Source organism: Pelophylax lessonae, assembly GCF_965119305.1.
Source record: "Pelophylax lessonae genome assembly, chromosome: 4".
In the NCBI taxonomy this organism is placed as follows: Eukaryota; Metazoa; Chordata; class Amphibia; order Anura; family Ranidae; genus Pelophylax; species Pelophylax lessonae.
Genome location: NC_138771.1, coordinates 98,649,367 through 98,665,513, shown reverse-complemented (window position 1 = coordinate 98,665,513; position 16,147 = coordinate 98,649,367). Strand labels below are relative to the sequence as shown.

At 41.7% G+C, this 16,147-nt stretch overlaps 1 protein-coding gene across 1 annotated transcript in view; it reads left to right on the top strand.

The window, feature by feature from the left end:
* RFX7 (regulatory factor X7) overlaps positions 1–16,147 on the top strand; it is a 229,830-nt gene that overhangs the window by 150,732 nt on the left and 62,951 nt on the right. Inside the window, exon 3 of the mRNA XM_082254929.1 lies at positions 15,312–15,394. Within this exon, the coding sequence (XP_082111055.1) occupies positions 15,312–15,394 (83 nt within the window). The remainder of the gene's footprint in view (positions 1–15,311; positions 15,395–16,147) is intronic.

Below are 16,147 nucleotides of genomic sequence, written 5' to 3'. Positions count from 1 at the left end.
TCTCTCAAATGATCAACTTCTGCCCAGCTGGGGGACTGATAGAAATATAGTCGGTCCCTGCTGAACTAACCAAATTTCTAACCGTATATGGCCAGCCTAAACTATATATAAGCTCTCATCTTGTAAAACAACCCATTCAGTTTAAATAGAAATGAAAGGCAAAACATTTGTGTGTAGATATTAAAAAAAAAAAAAAAACATAAATTCCTTTTTATAACATTTCCTCTGTTCTCATCTGCATAGGAGCTGGGGGAGGAGAAACAGCAGAACACTAATCTTCCCAGTGAAAAGCTGTGCGTGGGGAGGGGGATGTCAGGACATGTCTGATCATAGGAGGAGAGCATCAGAACATGTCTGATCATAGGAGGAGAGCAGGCTGAGTTCCCAGCACATGTAAAGAATTGACCATGGTGTGTTCTCCTGCAGAGGGACTGGCAGGGAACACCAGGGATTTTACACAAAGGAAGGAATACAAAGAGAACCGAATACTTCTTCATACAAGTATATGGCACAGCAGGCACATATCAGGTATATGAAATGTTGGGTTTACATATTCTTTAACTACTTAAAGAGGAAGTAAAATCTTTTTTTTTTTTTTTTTCTCAAATGGCTGACAGGCAGGGTATTTATGACAAGAGACCTTATTGGTCTCTTCTGCCATAAATGCATCCTTCTGCCTGTCAGCTGCCATGTTCATTGAGCCGCGCATACGCAGCTCAGCGAACATTTAAGGCCCCTATCTGTGCGGCAGTGATGTAACTCCCATGTGCAGGAGTGGCGTCATCGTGGCATGGCCTATTAAGTGGCCAAAGGCATGGAACCTGCAAGGAAGATCGGGCGAAGATGGAAGCGCTGGGGGCCCGCCGGATCGGTCCCCGCGGTGTGCTGGGAGAACATCGTATGACAGGTAAGTCTGCCATAATGTACTAATATGCTGTGCATACTAGTTCATTATGGCATAACCCACCTGGGGGGCCTTGGGAAAAAAAATACAGTAGACTTTACTTTATAGACTTTTGCTATTCGGCACTGCGCTATTTTAACTGGCAATTTCGGTGTCATGCCATGCTGTATCCAAATTAAATTTATATCATTTTTTTTTTTTCACGCATAATAGAGCTTTCTTTTGGTGGTATTTGATCACCACTAAGTTGTTTTGTTTTATTATATAAATGAAAAAACGACTAAAATTGTAGAAGAAAAAAAAAAAAACAGTAGTTTTTACTTTCTGTTATAAGACACCCAATAAAATTTTTGTTAAAAACCTATTTTCTTCATAAATTTAGGCCAATATTCAGCAAAGCCAGACCGCCCTGTAAGCAGTGATGGACTATTAGGCAAGCTAAAATCAATAGGGCTGCAATATATTGCATTTTGGTTCTTGGGTTTCGTTCTCCTTTAAATGCAAGAATTGCTATTCTTTTGAGGTCGTATAAGATAGGTTGGTCAGCTAATATATCTAGGGCTCTAGATTCTCCTGGTTACTCTTACTGGATGTCAGTCACCACATCTTCTGTTCCATTTGGTATTGTGACAACATGCAAAAAATAAAAAAAGGAAAAAATGGTAGAGAACAGATACTCCTCAATGGGGAACCCACAGAGGAGAAGGCATCCCTCAATTGTGACAACATGCACTCATCATATCAGATCTATTTGAGCAGAATGGTTTTTCTTACCACGGGAGAAATAATGGTAAATCATTGTTTGCAGGCTCTTAAAATTTGAATGTATCAGACCAAAAAAGACCCTTTCTGGAGTTGGGGCAGATAGTTCACAAGGTGTGTAGTGGTATAAAGTACTGCTGGGGTCTGAATTTGTTTAATTTTTGGCATGATCTGAAGACATGGAACAGATCCACATCTCAGGTCCACTTTCAGGCAACTAGAGAAGATGCTGTGGCCCATGAGATGAGATCACTGTAGAGATATATACAAATTGTGGAAAAGCCGGAGCATCATTTTAGAATGCATTGTGGCTATGATTGGTTTTTCTCCATATTTATTTAAGGGCTCTTTCACACGGGCGCTCCGTATGTCCGCAAATCATCCTATTTTTTTGTGGATTATTTGCGAACATAATGTAAGTCAATGGCATTGCGGATGTCAGCGGAATACCATCCGTTGACATCCGATTTTCTTCCTTTCAGTTCTGTTCCGTTTTTTGGAACGGAACAGAACCCTATTTTTCCTCCGTTCAAAAAACGGAAAGGAAGGAAAATCGGATGTCAGCGGTGTCATCCGCTGACATCCGCAATGCCCATAGACATACAATATGTCCGCATATCATCCGCAAACGGATGGGATGATATGCGGACATACGGAGCGGATGACACAAATGTCATCCGCTCCGTGAAAAAAAAAAAAAAAAAAAGTCCCGCAGCGGAGAAAAACAGCGGCGCGGCCATGTGAAAGAGCCCTAAGAATGGTTTCCACTTGAAGCTGGAAGTAAACAGATATAACATAATATTTGATATTTTTATCGTTCTGTTACCTAATAATAAACACAAACATATAAAGTAATAATGACAGAAATCTCTTTGAAAATGTATTTATCTCATCTTAGTGTCTAGGTTCATGTTCAGCTCTGGTGAAACCATGCACAAATATTTTCTTTTTTTAAGCTGTGTGTCTAATTTTACAATAAGTGGTTGTCATGACAACATTTTCATGAACATGGAAAGCGGATAAACAATGGCAGAGGCTGTTTACGTAGATATTTTTGTGTGAATGACTTTTATACCAGCTTCATGGACATTTGTTTCTGTTCTGCTTTCATATGTATAGTTTATGTAACTGTATTGTACAGTTATCCTGGTGGTCAGTTGACTGAATGATCATTAAAGTGGTTGTAAAGTTAGAAGTTTTTTTTATCCTAATGCATTAAGATAAAAAAAACCTATGTGCAGCAGCCCCCCTCAGCCCCCTCTCAATCCAGCGATGTCCACCACTGTCTCAGCCATCAAGGACTCCCCTCCTCATTGGCTAAGACACAGCAGGGGCGCCATTGGCTCCCGTTGCTGTCAATCAAAGTCAGCCAATGAGAGAGGGGGGGGGGCAGGGCCCAACTGAAGCTCCGTCCGTGTCTGAATGGATACACAGAGCTGTGCCTCGGCTTTGGTGCCCATAGCAAGCTGCTTGCTGTGGGGGCACTCAAAAGGAGGGAGGGGCCAGTAGAGCCGAAGATGGACCCGAGAAGAGGAGGATCCAGGCTGCATTGTGCACAACCACTGCACAGAGAAGGTAAGTATAACATGTTATTTAACCCTCCTCTTATGTTAGGGTCAGAACCGACCCGTTTTCAGGTTTTGAATGTCTATAAGTATCACATAAATTTGTTTATTGCATCAAGATTTTTTTACTTGGTCAGGAACCTCTATTTAAACAATGGAATAGAAAAAGAATCATTTTCACTAAATTATAAAATACTGTGGTGAAAATGAAGACGTTTATGGTGTTAGGGTCAATTCTGACCCAGTTATAATATAGGATTTTAGGACACTAATAAGTGCCAAAACTGAAATCATAAACACTCTCTCTGCTTAGTAACACTGACAGCCAATCACCTCTCAACCCTGTGAGCTGTAGTTAGGGAGGAGCCTATCTCTTTGCCTGCTTGTCTGCTTCTCTAAATAAAGTGAAGAAACCTAGGACCAATACATTTCAGAGTTGCTGACTTTATTTTACCATTTTTTAAATTTGAAAATGAGAGGTATGCTATCAAAAGAACGGTCTAAGGGGTCACACCAAAAATATTAAAACCAATCTTTTCAAGGATAAAGAAGCCTAACAAGGTAACCAAGAGGTAAGAAACAAATTGGATGATAAATAATTGTTCAGAGGGTATTTTATGGCTGATTTAAGACACGGGTCAAAACTGACCTGTTAACATCATGGATAGTAATAGAAAGCTAACATAAGAGGAGGGTTAAAAAAAAAAAACAAGACTTTACAATAATTTTAAACTTGGTGATATTAAAGTCTTGTTTTGTTTTTTTGTTTAAAAATAACAACATATGTTATACATACCTGCTCTGTGCAATAGTTTTGTGCAGAGCAGCCCAGCCAGATCTTCCTCTTCTTGGTTTCCTCGCCAGCTCTCCTGGCCCCTCCCTCTTGGCGAATGCCCCCACAGCAAGCAGCTTGCTATGGGAGCAGCTGAGCCGCTGCTCTGTGTCTCCATTCAGACACGGAGCTATAGCTCTGCTCCTCCTGTGCAAAATGTAAAGCAACTTACAAAATTGTAGATAAAAATCGGGCATAGACAATCATGAGGCTTTTCCGGTTTCGCCGCTACTCATATCCTTGATAATGCCCTGGAGGAGGGGCAAAACGCTTTGACATATTTCCGGTCCCGTTAAACCAATGACGTCACTTCCGTCTTCCGTTAAACGCACACCGAGTAGCGGCGAACCCGGAAGAGCCTCATGATTGTCTATGCCCGTTTTTTATCTACAAATTTGTAAGTTGCTTTTCAATTTGCGCAAATAAATATTAATTTTACAGTAATTCACTATGAGCACCATTTTGTTTTATTGAGCCTGGAGATATTAAAGCCGCCCCAAGAGTATTATTGGTGAGACCTAATCTAGACACCAAGAGGTCTGATATCCACAACAACAGATACAAGTTTGGTTGACCCTCAGACTGAAAAGCTGTGGGTCCATTCTCTCTGGTGAGTGGGAATACCAGAGGGGAGGGTGGCACACTTCACAGCATGTTTACATGAAGCACTTCAGCACCTTATTAATGTAGTTTGGAGCACTTGAGCACTTTATATGAGAACTTTTGAAAGACTTTGTATATGTTTTTTTTATATATATATACCTTTTTTTTGAGCACGTTATGTTTATATGTTTTATTGGCAAGCACTGTATTATCACAATTGTATTTTTTGAGGTGTAATTGCATTAGGTGGACAGCAGCTGCAGATATTTTGGAATCACACATACGTAGCGCGAGTATCTTTATGTTTTTATTCTACAGAGCAGGTTTAGCGTTAGTTAGGTTTTGCCTAGACCTACGCTTTTAGATAAAAAAACGTCTTCCTTTAGAACCACTGTAAGCCAGCCATAGAGGGTTTGACTCTCAATTGGTTCAGCAGGTACCGGCCGAGATTCAATCGTTGGTTGGGCAGGCTGATTGTACTCAAGTTGATCCATTGATCGACTTGGGTAAAACCAGCATGTTAGATTTCTAGAATGCGATTATTGCCAGTGGCTGTAGCCACTAGCAAAAATCGTCGTGTTCTCCCACCAGCCAACCAATGGTTGCAGGAAAGAAAATCACTTAACTCTCTCAGCAAAGCAGATCCCTTCAAGAAAATGATAGGTGAGGTGACCCTATCTCGTTACCTGTAGTGATGAGACCATCTGCTGTGTTCTATGATGGTCGCACACGCGGGGCTGTGTTTACCCGCATGGGGATGCACAGGTGTTCTGCACATCCTCTTGCAGGCAGTCCCATTGAAGTGTATTGAGCACCCACACACACAGATGTCATATTGGGAGTCATGGACATCGCTGGATAGAGATGGGGCTCAGGTAAGTATAACGGGGGCTGCTGCTACACACTGAAGGCTTTTTATCCCAATGCCTAGAATGCATTAACATAAAAAACCTTCTGACTTTACAACCACTTTAATTGAACAAGTTAAAGTTAAAAGCTGATTGGCTACCATGCACAGCTGCACCAGATTTTGCACTCTTCGCTTTTAGTAAATGAACCCCCTATGTGTATTGAAACAACCAATTGTAATCTCCATTTGGAAGACAGGGTGACAAAGCAGGAGCACAGTTGGGAGACGGGGTCACCCTATAAAATGGCAGTATCAAAAAGATTGATTTCCAAGGATCTTGAAGGCTCAAGATTTACACATATTGAAAATAGCTTTTGAGATTACATTTGCATATTAAAGCTTCTTCAAATTATTCCTGAAACAAGTTGTGGGGTGTAGGGAGTCCCTGATTGACTGTTCTTTGTGTAAACTGAAGAACCATTCTGTTGGCTTTTGCAGAAATGCAAACCAATTAAGAAAACGCCAATATGTTGTTTTCTGCAAATATGAAAATACTGTAAAATATTCCTAACGGTAAAATGTAGCCTGCATAGGACGACATGCTTTTGTTTTATTTTAATAACTCTTTCACTGGATTTGGACAACTTTTTATGTGGTCTTGCCAAATTCATAAACAGCCAGAAGAATAATAAATCTGTTAGCAGATAGCTAGCAATTGTTAAAAGCAAGTTAGTAAGGGAAAATATTGAGTTGCTTTAAAAAGAATGAAAATATGTTGTAGAACAAGCCGCCTGCCTGCTCGCCATATGCCATTTGTGTCTGTAGAAAATTTGCTGCCAGTTAATTTTGTGTCACAGTCATTTCAGTAGACAACCCCATTACACAGTTATTAGACATTTTGCTCCTGTTTTCACACCATTTTTTTTTTATCTACACAGCACTAAAATTTGCCTCTGTAGTTGTAATATTTAATTTTTTTTACTACATATTTTAAAGTCCACAAACTGCTATTTAGGTTACATATGGCTGCTGGGGCATTGGCATCTCCACCTCCTTCTTTAAAATCTTAGACACTTCAAGTGGAACTTCACTCTCAATCAACAGTGACTATTTTTCTCTGTTTCATTATTATTATTAAAGTATTTCACAAAACAAAAGGGAATTAAAAAGATATGACAAAGAATGTGTATCTCCCACAAATGTAAAATACATATTGAATGGGCTAAAGACCCACATTTTTTAAATATAAAAAAGACATATGAAAAAGGAACATTCTTTGGAATAAAACTGTTCACAATCAGTGTTGGCTAACCCCAAAAATAATTTAAACTCCTAATGTCACATTAACAAGGCACATCTCAGGCTCATTATACAGTAAAAGACATTTCCTACGCTAGGGCACACAAACCCCAATGGACTGGAGATGCGCCTGGTTATAACTGTATACATTCGTGGGAGTGGCCCACATTTCCATAGGAGGGAAGCCGCATCTCTCATAACCCAGTAACCAGTCTTCGCTTTGAGGAAGTTGTCACTTGTCTAGGTTTATAGGGAATAGTTGGGAAGACCCAAGAAATGTAATGGCAGGACTGAGAAGGGAGAAAGGGGAAAGGTTGATGGGGAAAGTGGGGTAAGACCTCACACGCCGAATCCCACCATGCTGAAGCTTCCTTAATCAGGTGTGGATCGAGGATCTCCAGTCAGGTACCTGACCCATGGGTCCCAAATTCTCTCAAACATCCTCATTTTATCATTCAGGATCGCTGACATGCGTTCATTGATCATAATCCAGGAAAGTTTGTGCTTGAGCTGTTCAAGACGGACATTTCCAAGATTTTGCGATTTTAACTTTTGCTGATATAAATATAAAGGCTATGAGACATCTCTGGGGTCTTGAGGCTGTCTCCACCTTGCAGCCCAGCAAAGCCTGTCTTTGGTATTTGACAAGGATTACTTAGGAGAGAGTGTAGATAAAATTATACACCCTAATCCAATAACGACTTACCTTAGGGCATTGCAACCATATGTGGTTCATCGTCCCTTCTTGTTCACAGCCACGAAAACATAAGGGGGACGCTCCCGTTGTATAGGTAGCCAGCCTAGCTGGTACCATGTATCATCTCAGAAGCACTTTATGGTTCGTTTCCATAATTCAGGTAACGAGAGACCTTGAAGCCTCCTTGTGGAATGCCATTCATCCCGCTCAATAGTTTTCTGGTGATCTACCTCCTATTTTTCCATATAGCCCTGTTTGACAGGGGAATTAGTCAAAATAGTATAAATTTCAGAAATATGTCCTCGTATCTTATCAAACTTCTGACACAAATATTCCATGGGGGACATGGTTACTATATCAGAATTCCGCGATAAGGTATGCAAGAAATGTTTTATCTGAGCATAACGAAAGAATTCTGAAGCTGGCATTTGATATTTCTCTATTAAAACCTGTCTTGACAATATTCCCCTATGATCACATAAATCCACTATGCGCAGAAAACCTTTATTGGTCCACCAATCGAACGTTCTGGGGGTGAGGCCCGGAGTGAAGTCCCTATTGCTAAGAATAGGGACCAGAGGAGTATGCTGAGATTAAAATGCTGAGATTTAAATTTGTGAGACTTAGTCTATCCCAATTTTCCAAGGAGAAGAAAAGGGCTGGATATAGAATTGAGGGCCGTTCTTTAGGTGGTAACCATAGAATATGAGAAATTGGTCGATCCAGACATGCATTTGCCTCCACCTGCACCCAGATAGGGTGAGACTGATTGGAATGAAATTTGGCTAACTGGGCCAACTGTGCCGCACAAAAATACTTTAGCATGTTTGGTGTCCCTAACCCGCCCTACCTCCTGAGAGTGAATAATGTGTGCTTATTCACCCTAGGCCTCTTGTTCCCCCAAATAAATTCTAGTATTTTCTTTTGAAACGTTAGCAAATCTGACCTTAAAAGTGCAAAAGGCAAAATGCAGAATAAATATAAGACTTTTGGGAGAATGTTCATTTTTCACAGAGTGTAGTCTGCCAAACCACGACAGAGGGTGGAGCATCTGTCCATGTCAGCTGTTAGGCCTTTGAAAAGTGAAGGATAGTTCTTGGAGTATAGAGTGCGCAAGGATGGCGTCAGGTTAATTGCAAAATATTGGAGAGCCTCTGAGTGCCAAATAAAATTATAGGACTGTTTAAGAGCTGAGAGTTTGCTTTCCTCTAAAGAAATATTCATGGCCTGTTATTTGTCATGGTTTATTTTAAGACCAGAAATTGTTGTAAAAGATTTAAGTAATGTGTATAGGTTGGGAAGGGTAGGCAATGAGACCATCAGCAGCATGTCATCTGCAAAGAGGACACATTTATGTTCTCTGTTGCTACATTCTATACCCCTAATTTTAGTGGAGGTGCGAATTTTAATTGCAAGTGGCTCCAAGGCCAGAACGAAAAGTACTGGAGATAAAGGACAGCCCTGATGAGTACCATTTTAGATAGAAATGGGACTCCAGGAATATCCATTTATCATTAAGGACGCAGTAGGGGAACTATATAGAACCTGGAACACTGTCAAAAATCACGACCCAAATCCGAATTGTGTTTAGACAAAAAAAAGGTAGTCCCAAGACAAGGAATCAAAAGCCTTGTGTATATCCAAGGACATCAACATTCCCCTCCTAAGTCCTCTCCCATCTTAGTTGGATTGCATCGCTCAGTTGATGTCTGTGACCCTTCTGGTTTGATCTGACGTTTGACGGCCTGGAACAAACCCTGCCAGGTCTGGGTGAATATATTTTACGTGAAAAGAACTCAATCTAGCTGCCATGACTTTGGACAGAATTTTTAAATCAGTATTTCTCAAGGAGATCGGGCGATATTTCGCACAAGCCCCAAGGCCCTTCTCCAGTTTTGGAATAACATGTATGTACGCTGCGTTCTACTGCACCGAAAAGACTTGTATCCTTTCAAATTCCATTAAAAAAAACTTTCTGGGCGCAGTGCATTTAGGTTCATTCTTCTTCCTCATGAATGTACACATAGCACCCCATACTGACAGAATAACACAGAATTGTTGACATTGTTGCAGATTTATTAAAAAAGAAAAACTGAAATATCACATGGTCCTAAGTATTCAGACCTTTTGCTCAGTATTTAGTAGAAGCCCCCTTTTGATCTAATACAGCCAGGAGTCTTTTTGGGAAAGATGCAACAAGTCTTTCACACCTGGATTTGGGGATCCTCTGCCATTCCTCCTTGCAGATCCTCTCCAGTTCTGTCAGGTTGGATGGTAAACGTTGGTGGACAGCCATTTTTAGGTCTCTCCAGAGATGCTCAATTGGGTTTAAGTCAGGGCTCTGGCTGGGCCATTCAAGAACAGTCACGGAGTTGTTGTGAAGCCACTCCTTCGTTATTTTAGCTGTGTTGCTTAGGGTCATTGTCTTGTTGGAAGGTAAACCTTCGACCCAGTCTGAGGTCCAGAGCACTCTGGAGAAGGTTTTTGTCCAGGATATCCCTGTACTTGGCCGCATTCATCTTTCCCTCGATTGCAACCAGTCGTCCTGTCCCTGCAGCTGAAAAACACCCCCACAGCATGATGCTGCCACCACCATGCTTCACTGTTGGGACTGTATTGGACAGGTGATGAGCAGTGCCTGGTTTTCTCCACACATACCGCTTAGAATTAAGGCCAAAAAGTTCTATTTTGGTCTCATCAGACCAGAGAATCTTATTTCTCACCATTTTGGAGTCCTTCAGGTGTTTTTTTAGCAAACTCCGTGCGGGCTTTCATGTGTCTTACACTGACGAGAGGCTTCCGTCGGGCCACTCTGCCATAAAGCCCGACTGGTGGAGGGCTGCAGTGATGGTTGACTTTCTACAACTTTCTCCCATCTCCTGACTGCATCTCTGGAGCTCAGCCACAGTGATCTTTGGGTTCTTCTTTACCTCTCTCACCAAGGCTCTTCTCCCCCGATAGCTCAGTTTGGCCGGACGGCCAGCTCTAGGAAGGGTTCTGGTCCTCCCAAACGTCTTCCATTTGAGGATTATGGAGGCCACTGTGCTCTTAGGAACCTTAAGTGCAGCAGAAATCTTTTTGTAACCTTGGCCAGATCTGTGCCTTGCCACAATTCTGTCTCTGAGCTCTTCAGGCAGTTCCTTTGACCTCCTGATTCTCATTTGCTCTGACATGCATTGTGATCTGGAAGGTCTTATATAGACAGGTGTGTGGCTTTCCTAATCAAGTCCAATCAGTATAATCAAACACAGCTGGACTCAAATGAAGGTGTAGAACCATCTCAAGGATGATCAAAAGAAATGGAAAGCACCTGAGTTAAATATATGAGTGTCACAGCAAAGGGTCTGAATACATAGGACCATGTGATATTTCAGTTTTTCTTTTTTAATAAATCTGCAACAATGTCAACAATTCTGTGTTTTTCTGTCAGTATGGGGTGCTATGTGTACATTCATGAGGAAGAAGAATGAACCTAAATGATTTTAGCAAATGGCTGCAATATAACAAAGAGTGAAAAATTTAAGGGGGTCTGAATACTTTCCGTACCCACTGTATGTAATAAATAAAAGTGACACTGTGCAGAGGTAGATAATGGCTACATTTTAGTCCAAAGATAGTGCACAACAGGTGGTTAAATCTTCATGCGATGTTCCCAAACCATAACATCGTGGTGGGTATGGTGATTGAGTGCTGGTGATCCCTCAAGAAAAAAATGCACTCACCAGAGATACCCACCCCACACAGGGGTAATGGCCAGGGTAGTAATTAGGAGTAATCGGTAGCTCTGCCTGGTCCTGGATATCCCTCTAAAGATCCTGGTAAGAGGTCCTGGATCTCCCTCTAGGAATCCTACTTCCTGGTTGGAGTGTCCACAGTACCTGGCTGGGGGTCCTATCTCGGATAATCCTTCAGGTGTTGGGGTAGGTAGTGGTATCATAAAAAGCAAGGGAGGACCAATAGTGTAATACTGTATAATATTATTTTATTAGGAAACAAATGGTAGGGTACTCACAATATCTGAAGCGGTTAAAAGCATATGCTGTAAGCATGTATCCGGAACGCTATGCGTTTCTGCTGGTTTCTTTATGTAAAGGCACAAGTGGGTAGGTTTAGGGGCAATTTCCAGAACTTCTGTGAGAAGGCCATTTAGAGTTGACCTTTAATTTAATTTGAAAATTTTCATTTATGAGCGTTTATTAAATTTTCCAATCATTTTCCAATCATTAGTGGGGTCAAATTGACTTCAGTTTTTGACTGCAGTGATGAGAAAATTCAAAGAAATAGGATGGATAATTTTTCTTAAACAAAGCAAACAGTGGATGTGGTTTTTGTTTGTGAAAGTCCTTACACACCAAATTCGAATGTTAAAAACAAACGTTTGTTGAAGTACTTTCAGATGACATTCATCAAGTCATTGCATGTACTGAGAATTTTCATACAAATGTTCATTCAAAAATCTACTAGTGTATAGCCAGCTTAAAGTACAACTAAGGGCCGATTCACACACACACTGCAGTCCCAGTGCATTTGTTCCCCTCTATTTTTATTTTTTATTTTTTCCTTCACCTTAAATAAGGACATGTGTGCTCCAATGCGTTTTTGGTGCATTTAGGTGTGTTCCAGTGCGTTTTTGATGCGTTTTACTGCAGTGGTGTGAATATGCCATGGAAAACCTTCCATTTTTGATGCAGAAAAAAAGAACTGGACTGCATGTGATGTGAAGTAGCCCTAAAGGCAAAACTTTTTTTTTTTTTTTTTTTTTTTTTTTTTAATTTTGGACATAGTGGAGATGGATTAGAACGGGGGTCTCCAAACTTCGTAACGAAAAGGCCAGTTTAATGCTTTTCAGACTTTAGGGGGGCTGGACTGGTCTTTGAGAGTAGAAAATGCCCCAGCATCCATGGGAGTCAACAATGTCTCAGGCTTGATGGTCAGTGGGATTTAAAAAAAAAATGTGGTTATAAAGATGAGGATTAGTGGCAGAAACAGTGCACCGTCATTGTCAATGAGAGGAATGATGGCCCATTATTGGTGTCAGTGGGTGGAATTATGACCTATTGTTGGTGTCTGTAAGAGGAATGATGCCCCATTATTGGTGTCAGTGGAAGGAACAATGCCCCATTGTGTGAGAGGAATGATACTCTTCTGTTGGTGTCAGTGAAGGGAATGGTGCCTCATCACTGGTGTCAATAAAAGGAATAGTGCCTTAAGGGCTGGACAAAGGCAAGCAAAGGGCAACATACAGCCCTCTGGCCTCAGTTTGGAGAGCACTGGATTAGAACATCTGTTGAGTTTGTATTGCTACCTCTGCACCCGTTTGAATGATTCAACCTCTCTATTTGTCCTGTTTACCTTTTATCATCAAAAGTGAAATTAAAAGAAAATTCCAAATTTTTAATTGTTCTCAGAACAGTAATTGAGGGGGAATCTTCCAATAGAGACACTAGCTCTGATGACCTGGCGAGCCCTGATGGATTCCCTTAATTTGTAGGGATTTCCTCTCACTTCCTGTTTTGGCTAGGAGATGGGGAGATTTATCTTCACTTCCTATAAAACACAGATGGCAAAAAAACTGACGGGAGTTATAACTAGTGATCGACCGATATCGTTTTTTTAATGCCGATACTGATAGCGACATTTTGGTCATCGGATATCGGTATCAGCCGATATTTTCGGACATGTAAAAAAAATGTTTTTTTTTTTATTTATTTTTTTTTCAAGGTACTCCTTGTGGAGGGATCTGGGGGTCAAAAAAACCCCTCCGCGGCACTGAAAAGCATTCAAAACGCCACGTTTGGCTTTAATTCGGCGCCGAGTACCCGGAAGTGATGTCGTGACATCACTTCTGGGTTTTTTACATGGAGACCCGGAAGCACAACACACACTGTATAATTTATATTGTCCCTTCTCTTTCTGTCTATGGATGATGACACTAATTATTTTAATAGAAAAAAGATACCTTTTTTTTAATCGATATACACCTGTAACATGTCCCAGTTCTTTCCCAGCCTGTCTGCAGGGAAACCCAAGCAGAAGGAGCTTTTAGTCCCCTGCTGCTGGTCACATGTTCAAAATAAAAAAACAGTCTTTGGAGTACAGAGTAAAAATAAATAATATCCATAAACTGTTTTAAATTGCCATACAAATATCTATTTGAAATGAAATCTTATTTTTTGGTAATAACATGAGGTGGGCAGATTTCAGCCAGTCACAGGCTGTGTCATACACCCCCCCCCCCCCCCCAGCTTGGGTCTTAGAATAACAGGAAGATGAAGCTTCCATCAATCAAGATGTAATATCCCACCCCCATTTTGTTTAGCAGGTTAGAGGGCATAGATGAGGGAGGGAATAGGCTGTCATTTACCACTGTGTATACACCCACATGTGTGACTCTATAGTCACATGGGCTGCTCAGATGGGGAGGAAATGCTCAGCATAGAAACTGTTAGGTACCTGTGAGGTAAAGTCTGAAGTGGAGCTTGAGTGCTGAGGATCCAGGCGAAAACGTAGTCAGAGAGATCGTCGGGCCAGCAACAGATTGAGCAAAGCGGTATACAAACGAATTCCAAAGAAAGGTCAGGCAGGCAGAGGTCATACACAAGCTGGCGGTGAAGTATGGAATCGGCAGGCTGGAGAAGAGTCAAGAATTCAGACTAAAGTTCATACACGATAATCAGTCAAAGAGCATACAGCACACCCAGGGAGATCATCCAAACAAAGGGCACTGAGTACTAGGAAGTGCTGCTATTTATGGGCTGGTTAAATTGTACATTGTTCGCAGCTGGCAGCAGGTGGGGCTAGTGAGTCCAAAGCAGTGGATCAGGCTGGCAAAATACTGCAAAGACTCCAGAGCTTCCCTATGGGCTGTGAAACTGGGAACTCTCCTGATTCAATGACACCCAGGTACATGACAGAAACTCACTGAAAACTCAGCATGTGCAGAGCGGCCAACTGAGCTCTGCAAAATCCCCAACTGCATTGGGGACATGGACAGGATAGAAAGACAGAGGACAGCAGGATCAACCAGGTTTTTTTTTGCAAAATGTAGAAAATAAATCCCAAGGTGACCGAGCATTTATTGTTAATTTTTAATGATGTGGGTTTAATGACACTTTAAAGTGGTTGTAAAGTCAGAAGGTTTTTTATCCTAATGCATAAAAAGCCTTCTGTGTGCAGCAGCTCCCCTCAGCCCCCCTAATACTTACCTGAGCCCTCTCTCTATCTAGCGATGTCCATGAGTGCCTCAGCCACCAGGGACTCTCTCTTCTGATTGGCTGAGAAACATCAGCGGCGCCATTGGCTCCTACTGCTGTCAATCAAACTCAGGTAGCCAATCAGTACAGAGAGGGGTGGGGCCAAACAGTAGCTGTGTGTCTGAATGGATACACGGAGCCTCAGCTCGGGTGCCCCCATAGGAAGCTGCTTGCTGTTGGTGCACTCAACAGGAGGGAGGTGCCAGGAGCTCCAGCCAGGGACCTGAGAAGAGGAGGATCCGGGCTGCTCTGTGCAAAACCACTGCACAGAGCAGGTAAATATAACATGTTTGTTATTTTAATAGAAAAAAAAAAACAACAAGACTTTACAATCACTTTAAATCTCTAGTGATCTAAAAAGCCAGTGGCTGCTTCAAACAAGCGGTTTGAATGGGAAGATTTTTTTTTTTTTTTTTTTTTTTACTGATTCAGTGCAATAGATTTCAAAATAATTTGTTATAGAGATGAGCAGTGTGCTATTATATTTGCCAGGAATCATCCGTACTGTCCTGCTTGAACTTACTGTTTGTATCTTTTTCTGTTTAGCAAGAAGTTGACAAGTTTACAGATCTTGAGAAACTCTACCTCTACCTCCAACTGCCTTCTGGTCCTAGCAATGCAGAGAAAAGGTGTGGATCTTTTTAGTATTTTGATTATAATGTGTAATGCCATCTCAAGCTGTTTCTAATATGTCCTTTTTGGTTCCAGATGTTTGGCAGAGAACTTTCAAAATTATTTTTCTCTATCATTCATTGACAGGCGCAGTCTCTGATCTTTATATCAGTAGGGTTATACTGCCCCTACTGCTACAGGAGTAGGACACTAGGCAGAAAAAAGTTCTGATTACGTCTATGGGCAGTCCCAGGGGGTATACCCTCTCTCTCTGCTATATGATGTCAGTTTTAATCTGCCTAGTCAGGAGTAAGGACCTAGTTCCTTGCTGGGATCTCTGGTCCTGGCAAAGTTTTTTTCTAGATAGTTTTTTCTAGTTAGCTTTTTTTTCTGGATCTTTTTCCTGTGAGATCTACAAGCAAATAAGCCGGATCTGGGCTACGGGCTGGATATATAGATCCAGTGGTCACCTCAGCCGGCCAGCGAGCTCACGCAGACCCCAGCTCCACGCTAGGTCGGCCGCGACATAGTCCCACTGGACGGGGACTGGCTGCGCAAGTTAAACATCTCGCCAGGTTGTATACGACCGGGTCTAGGCCCGAGTCGCAGCGTTCCTATTGACCGACAACCCCCCCCCCCCCCCACACTTCGGCGGAGAGGGGTTCTGTCAGGAGGTGGCACCCACCTGTTCCTGACATGGCGAGTAAATTTTCCCCCTCTTCCCCTTGAGGATTTTGGGGTGGACGTGAGCCCTTCCCTAGGATGGTTGG